This window comes from Nannospalax galili, unplaced genomic scaffold (assembly GCF_000622305.1).
Source record: "Nannospalax galili isolate Female #2095 unplaced genomic scaffold, S.galili_v1.0 scaffold162, whole genome shotgun sequence".
Classification (NCBI taxonomy): Eukaryota; Metazoa; Chordata; class Mammalia; order Rodentia; family Spalacidae; genus Nannospalax; species Nannospalax galili.
The window spans coordinates 1,232,345-1,240,733 of NW_008350388.1; the positions used below are offsets into that span (position 1 = coordinate 1,232,345).

The window sequence follows — 8,389 nt, forward strand, 5'->3', positions numbered from 1 at the left end:
GACTATTGGTATTTGGTGGGGATATGTTATTTTGGTTTTTCGTGTTATTATTTTTTCTCTGTGATTTTGATGTGTGAATTTCTTTTGTAGTTTCTGATTCTTGTGTGAGACTCAAGCCTTCAAGTTTATGTCCTTTTCTTTTTATGAACATTATGTGTCTTTGTGGTTTACTTTTTGGGCATGATAGGCTGGTTCCTCTAAGCTTCCAGTTCTCTGTTTTGATTTTATATTGGAGTGGCCAGATTGATTTTTGTCTTCAGGAGTTCCCACAGAGGCCCAAGTCACATGAGGATCAGACACTCCCAGGCTTTCTCCTAAGGTCTGGATACCTCCAGGATAGATTTTGGCCTCAGGAATATTGGGGTTGGACTGGCCTTGGAGCCAGGCCCAGGAAAGATGCTGGTCTAGAGCAGCTGGTGGCTGGGCCACCCAGAGGTACAAAGGAAGATGGGGGTGGAAGGCGGCTCCAAGGGTCCCTGGAGACTGCACTGAGGAGCTGGGTTGGTCTGGATGCAAAGTACCAGGAAGAGGAAAGGTCTGCCGGGGTGTCCAGGAAAGAGGCTGGCGGGTTATGCAGACCCAGGGAGACAGAGGGAAGTGAGGGTGGGGCCAGGCCCAGAGTGCCCCTGGGGACCGAAGAAGGAACTGAGTTGCTCTAGATGCATAGGACCAGGAAGCAGTGGTGGTTCCCCAGGTGTCTGGGGCGCCAAGACAAGGAATGGGACAGGACCCATGCTAGAAGGAGAGACCAGTAGGGGAGATGGGAGGGTGAGTGAGGCTGGGGGAGTTTGGTGGGTGGTGCAGGCCCAGGGAAGCAGAGGGAGTTGAGGGTGGGGCCAGGCCCAGAAGCAGTGCTCATGGGGCCCATAGAAGGCACTCTGTTGGTCTAGATGAAAAGGATCAGGGGGCAGTATTGGTTCCCCAGGTGCCTGGGGCCCCAAGACAAGGAATGGGGCAGAATGGGAGAGAACAGCGGAGGAGATGGGAGGGTGAATGGGGCTGGGGGAGTCAAGGCACAGACAGGAGAGTGAATGGGGCTGGGGGTGTCAAGGCACGGAGGGCGCAATGGACTTACCCCAGAGAGAGGCCTGCGGGTAGGAGAGAGGCCTGTGGCGGTCCAAAGTACATGATTTTTTATAAACAAGGTGCACCTAAAAGGTACAGCCAATAAACTAATGTCTGCTCCCTCCCCTGCCCCTCAAAAAAATACCTGTTCATGTCAGGTATGGATAAGGAATTGTTGTCACTTCAGATGAGGATGTCTCCACTCATAACTGAGGCTTTACTTAACCCCTAAGTAATGAAGTGACATATTGCAAGTAGTTTTAAATGAAACTACTGACCAAGAAGTGTGTCACTATGGTTGTTCTGAACCAAACTCTGAAATGTGCAATGAAGTCATAAAGGGAGCAGGTCAAGCTCTCCTTTTCCACCTAATGGGGCAGCTTTTCAATAGAATGGCTGATTGAGTCAAGTATCCATACAGACACAAATTCATAGCCTTACAGCACTTACACCAAGGTATTTCAGAGCACCATGACCAGAGGTGTATCAACAGAACATGACTAGACAAAGAGCAATTATTTCCACTGTCAGAAATCAATTCCAAAACTTCACTTCTTAATAAAAGGTAATTCTTGATTAAACCTACAAGACAAAATTAGCTATAAGGGTCTGTGTACCTCTAAAGACTCCTTCAGGTATACAGCAGAAACTGCATCTTCCTCTTCATCATCAGCCACCTGGTCCTGGGAGCAGTAGTGAGTACTGTATGCAGAGTGTTCTTCAACTGCTTCCAGCCACTTCTGAAACAATCCAGGAATTTACATAAAAGTATTTTTACTCCAAAAAGACAGCAATGATCTATGAAGCATAAAGGTTAAATGGAAGAAATTATTATGGAAAAAAAGCAACTGCAGTGACATGACACAGTTTCTTGCCTGTGACATGTCTGCATAAAGCAAATACTGCAAGTGCTTTTTAAAATGTCATCTACAAGTATACATTAATTAGCACTCAAATCGATGAAAAACTTTCACTTAAATTTTAGGATAGAAATGAATCAATTTATCAATTCAGGGGCTGGAGGGATGGCTCAGCAGTTAAGAGCCCTGGCTGCTCTTGCAGAACACCTGAGTTCAAATTCCAGCACCCACGTGGTGGCTAACAACCATCTATAACTCTAGTTCCAGGGAGTCAATGCCCTTTTCTGTCTTCTGTGAGCATTGTATGACTCAGATACACACACATGTAGGCATAACACTCATACACATAAAAAATAAAAATAAATTTAAAAAAATAAACGAATCAATCCATAGATTACCTCTCTTGTCTGCTGGAGGCTATTCTTGGGAACCCTGAAGCCATGAATGGTGTCATCAAAGCATTTGATAAAGAAGAGGCAGCTATCAGTAGGTTTCACCTGGATATAAAGTCAGAACATTCACACCAAAGAGGACCCTGAAATTATCTATACATAGTATATTAATTAACACAACATAAGGACCCTGAAATTATCTATACACAGTCTATTAACACAATGTAAGGACCCTGAAATTATCTATACACAGTATATTAACACAATGTAACAATATTCAGTTCAACTATTTGAAATGGATAAAAATTAGTAAAATAATTGGTAGAGTAGTAGTACTGACACACTATATAGCTCATCTATGTCAAATCTGGCATCTCCTTCTTATGGCAAGCAAAGACTTAAGAGTTCACTGGGTGTGCACCTTTCAGTTCACCTTTCTATTAAATGTAACTGTATATATTTGAGCTGTAAAATCCTTTACATAAAAAGGCTCCAATTTTTCCTAGCACTCCTTAATGTTTCCTTTGTGCCAAATGTAGAAAATGTTGGAGCTAAGTAGAAATGAGTAACAGGTGAACAAGACTGAAGAAGAGGGTGTGAAGAGACACAGGATAGGAAGAGTTAGAAATAGCTATTTTTCAGTAATTAGAAAGGGGGGATTAAAGAGTGGAAAAGGGTAGACTTCTGTTCCAAGGCCCTACCAAAGGAATTCCTAGTAGAAACCAACTATGAAACAATTTTGTGGACCCTCCTCTCCCAACCCAACCCAACCCAAAACACTAAGGAAGTGAAATGTGACAGATAAGCAAGGAGCACCGGCTCTCCTGGAGGAAAGGCCACAAGCAGCTATAAAAATCCTGATTCCCAGGCCCAAGGCGTTTCATTGGGGATCAAGGGCACCTGGGACTCAAGTTTTACCTGGGACTAAGTGCAGGCCACACACCAAGATGACAGCAACAAGGCACAGGTCCAACCCAGCTTTCTCACTTTGGAAATTAATACGCCAAAGCAAGGCACCAAAACACTCAAGAGACAGGAAATCCAAGTCTACTCATGTCTCTAACTGATCCTTGAACCACACAAGCACAGCAAAGATTCAAAACAATTCATCCAAATACAACCATTCTGAACTGAGACCAGAGCTACTGGCAAAACACAAGCACTTCCACGCCAGATCAAGCCAAGAAAATGACTTGCCAAAACAAAGAAAGCATTTCAAGGAGACAAGAACCAGAATCCAAGCTATAGAACATAGCTGCCATACTAAGGGTATCACTCAAAATTACCTGGCATGAGTAAGCAAGAAAGAAGAACACACTGTAAAAGACTGATTAAAACACAACCACACATTGTTGAGCAGGGATGAGAGGGGGAGGGGAGTGGCACACACCTTTAGTCCCAGCAGAGGTAGGCGGATCTCTGAGATCAAGCCCAGCCTTGTCTACATATTGAGTTCCAGGCCAGTTGGGGCTACAGGGAAACCAAAAAAAAAAAAAAAACCCCAAAACAAACAAACAAGCAAAATGCAAACACTGTCAGAATAAAAATAGGAACCATAATATATACCATCTATAAGAAACTGAATAAAGATACAGACAGGCTCAAAGAGACATCATGTCAACAGCAAGAAGCCAAGACTGGTCATATTAACATCAGACAAAGAACATTTCAAAACAAAATGTCAATTAGGAAAAGAACAACACTGACATATATGTGACCACTAACACAGTCACAGATATGCAGCTTCACAAACACAGCTGGAGACCCTAACACTTCTCTAGCAACTGATGTAACAATAGGCTAAAAACCAGGAAACACAGATCTGAACAACACTAACAACCATCATGACTCAGTGTATATAAGACCCTAGACTTAACAGCCAAGCTAATTACTTCCAAATGCGTTTATTACAATATTCTGTAAGTAAAGCTATCCAAGCAAGCCTCAATAACTGACAAGATGGAAATCATACAGTGTATGTTCTATTACAAAAATGGAATTAAGAAAAACAAGATAACCAGAAAAGCCAAATTATTTGGAGATTAAACACCACACTCCTAAAAACTAACTGGCTCAAAGAAAGTATCACAAAAGAAATTAGAAAATCCTTTATATGATAATGAAAACAAAGCCTACCAAGGTAGGGCGATGAAACAAAAAGTTATAAAAAAAAATCAATAATCCATATATCAATTTTAAGAAACTAAGTATCCATTAGGTCCTAAATTCAATCCCAGGACCAAACAAGACAAAACAAACAAACAACAAACCCCCACAACTATGAGAAACACAAAATTAAATTAAATACAAACAACTAGTTTTCATTGTTTTTTGTTGTTGTTGTTTTAATGCCAAGCATGGTCATGTATCCCTAGCACTTGGGAGGTAGAGACAGGACGATCAGGAGTTTAAGACCATGTATCCCCGACTACACAGTAAGTGTAGTAGGCTGGGTTCTGTGAAATGTCCTCCCTGTTGTCTAGTCCTCAGAATGCAAAAGGTGCTAGCAGGCTGCTGGAGACTGTCATCAACAGTCTTAACTAGCTGTAGACCCTGCATGCAGCACTATTGACATGCAAGGGGAGATGTTCCCACTGGTGCAACAGTGGCAAGACTGTTATGGGGGTAACTGGCTGCTCTCTGGTTGGATTTCAGGCCTTATCGACAGGAAGGAATCCTGTTTGAGTGCTGAAAACTCAGTCAGAAGCTCATGGTTGGGGATATCATAAGCCCCAGCAGGAAAGCTATGCAGTTATTTTGCTAAATAGGCATGATGTGCCAATCAAACTGCCTTCTAGGTAACTGTGTTTATCCCCATAGACTGCTGCTGCTGTCAGGTTTGGTAAGAAAAAGAAGCTTCTTTTTGAGAGGGCAATGCTAACTAGAGGCTCGTAACTGGTCAAAGTGATGACAGCAAAGGTTTCAAAAGCTCAGCCATAAACAGAACATCTAAACCACCACCACCACCCCAACACTCGGGGAAAACAGCACAAGAAGGGCATGAAAGAATGTAAGAGCTGAAAATAAAAGGAGGCAGGGCGTGGAATGCTGACCTCTGGGAGTGCTATGTCCTTGATTACCTGAATAAGACCTGATTAAGAATGGGCCTCCCAACATCCTGTCAGGGAGCAAAGAACAACTTACAAGGCCCCACCAGTCCCTGAGGATTTACAGGCAGTTAAAGACTGCTGTCTATCGTGGTTAGTTTCAGCTGTCAACTTGACACAACCCAGAGTCAACTGAGGAAATCTGAATTGGGGGCTAGTTCAGATCAGATTGGCCTATGGCCATGTTTGTGAGGAAGTGTCTTGATTGTTGGTGTGGAAGAGCCCAGCCAACTTTGCACAGTGTCATCTTTAGGTAGCCAGGAAACAGCGCTCCTTCATGGGTTCTGCTTCCAGTTCCTGATCAAGGTCCTGCCTTGACTTCCCTGAATGGAACTGTGACCCAGCAATGTAAGCTAAATAAGCCCTTTCCTCCTTTAAGTTGCTTTTGATCATGGGGTCAAGGTGTTTATCATAGCAACAGAGAAGCAAGCTAGGATACTGGGGAAGGAGAGATGTTTTCTTCAGTGGTGTACCACTGGTGAGGTGACCACAGCCTTGCCAACAGTCCCTCACCCAGGATTGTGTAAGAAACCCCAATGTAAGTCATTAAAAAAAAAAAAAAAAAAAAAATGAAGGCTTTAGAGGGACTAATTGGAAAGAGGAAGGGGGTCAGAAGGAGTAGAATGGGCATAAGAGAAAGAAATCAAGATGAATATGATCAAAGTACATTACGTACATAAAAATCTAAAAAACAATAAAACAATACTCAGTGAAACCAAAATCTATTTTGAAAAAAATCAATAAAAATTTTAAAACTACTAGGCAGCTTAAACTAGGAAAAAAGAAAACATTAATAATATAAAAAAAGAAACAGTAAAATAATATCATACAAACATTAGAAAGGCCAGGCATGGTAGACACGCCTTTAATCCCGGCCTCCAGAGGCAGAGACAGGAGGATCTCTGTGGCATCAAGGCCAGTCTGGTCTACACAGTCAGCTCTAGGCCAGCTGGGGCTATGGGAGACCTTGTCTCAAAAAAGAGAAAACATAGCGGTTGAAATCCATAAACTAAAGAAAACTCAAGGTGGCCCAACAGGTACCGGCACTCACCGTCAAGCCTGATGACTGTGATGCTCTCTGGGACCCACAAGGTTTGTAACTTAGCACACATAAAATGCCTGGCTCGTGTGGCTTCACTTGTGAATTCTATTAAGCATTGAAGGAATAAACACAATGCCACATAACCTTTTCAGGCATAAAGAAAATGAATACCACTGGAGATAATCATATTAAACGAATTAAGTCAGGAAAACAAGTATCATGTTTTCTGTCATTTGGGAGTTCTAGACTTTAGAGATATATGAAAATCACATTTGTTCTGATCACATGAAAGCAGACATGAAACTGGGGGAAGAGGGGACCAATGAGAGGGGAAAGGGGGAAAAGGAACACGGGAGCAGGTACCGGGGACACACTCAAAGTAATGGTACACAGTATGAAAGGAACACGGGAGCAAGTACAGGGGGTACACTCAAAGTACATGATACACAGTATGAAAGGAACATGGGGGCAGATATGGGGGACACACTCAAAGTACATGGTACACAGTATGAAAGGAATGCAGGAGCAGGTACGGGGGACACACTCAAAGTACATGATACACAGTATGAAAGGAACACGGGGGCAGGTACGGGGGACACACTCAAAGTACATGACAGACAGTATGAAAGGAACGTGGGAGCAGGTACGGGGGACACACTCAAAGTACATGACAGACAGTATGAAAGGAACATGGGGGCAGGTACGGGGGACACACTCAAAGTCCATGACAGTATGAAAGGAACGTGGGAGCAGGTACGGGGGACACACTCAAAGTACATGACAGACAGTATGAAAGGAACATGGGGGCAGGTACGGGGGACACACTCAAAGTCCATGACAGTATGAAAGGAACGTGGGAGCAGGTACGGGGGACACACTCAAAGTACATGACAGACAGTATGAAAGGAACATGGGGGCAGGTACGGGGGACACACTCAAAGTCCATGGTACACAGTATGAAAGGAACGCGGGAGCAGGTACGGGGGACACACTCAAAGTACATGATACACAGTATGAAAGGAACACGGGAGCAGGTACGGGGACACACTCAAAGTACATGATACACAGTATGAAAGGAACGCGGGAGCAGGTACGGGGGACACACTCAAAGTAATGGTACACAGTATGAAAGGAACACGGGAGCAGGTATGGGGGACACACTCAAAGTAATGGTACACAGTATGAAAGGAACACAGGAGCAGGTATGGAGGAACACGCTCAAAGTATATTATATACTGTATGAAAGTGGCCTTACCAACCATATATAATAATAAAAAAGGAACCAAATGGAAATCCCAGAGTTGAAAATTACTAAGAATTAAAGGGAATTCACAGGCCCATGAAACAGCTCAGCAAGTAAAGGCACTAGTCGCCAGGCCTGACAACCTCAGTTTAATACCCAAGATTCACACAAGAGAGAACAGACCACAAGTTGTCCTCTGATTTCCACACATGCACCATGGCACATGTGGGCTCCACCTCCCACAAACAGGTGTAATAAAAAATTAAATGAATACACTAAGAGGGACCTGACTGAAGTGGATATGGGTCTATAGTTTTCTTTTTTGGTTGTATCTTTACCAGGCTTTGGTATGAGAGTGATGCTGGCTTCATAGAAGGAATTTGGAAGTTTTCCCTCCATTTCTATTTTTTTGAATAAATTAAGTAGTATTGGATGCAGATCTTCTTTAAATGCCTGATAGAATTCTGCTGTAAATCCATCCGGTCCTGGGCTTTTTTTAGTCGGGAGGTTTTGTATTACTGTTTCAATTTCTTTTTGTGATATGGGTCTGTTTAAACTGTTAATCTCTTCTTGGTTTAGTTTTGGTGGTTCCCATGCCTTTAGATATGCATCCATTTCTTTTAGGTTTTCGAATTTGGTAGCATATAGGTTTTTAAAGTATTCCCTTATAATGTTCTGTA

The 8,389-nt window shown here is 42.8% G+C and overlaps 1 protein-coding gene across 5 annotated transcripts in view; it reads right to left on the reverse strand.

Moving 5' to 3' along the window:
* Osbpl1a (oxysterol binding protein like 1A) overlaps positions 1-8,389 on the reverse strand; it is a 262,262-nt gene that overhangs the window by 168,605 nt on the left and 85,268 nt on the right. For all 5 annotated transcript variants that reach the window (XM_029570707.1, XM_029570706.1, XM_029570705.1 and 2 more), the window contains 2 exons: positions 2,324-2,422; positions 1,683-1,805 (listed from right to left, as the gene is read on the reverse strand). In XM_029570707.1, coding sequence (XP_029426567.1) covers positions 1,683-1,805; positions 2,324-2,422 — 222 coding nt within the window. The remainder of the gene's footprint in view (positions 1-1,682; positions 1,806-2,323; positions 2,423-8,389) is intronic.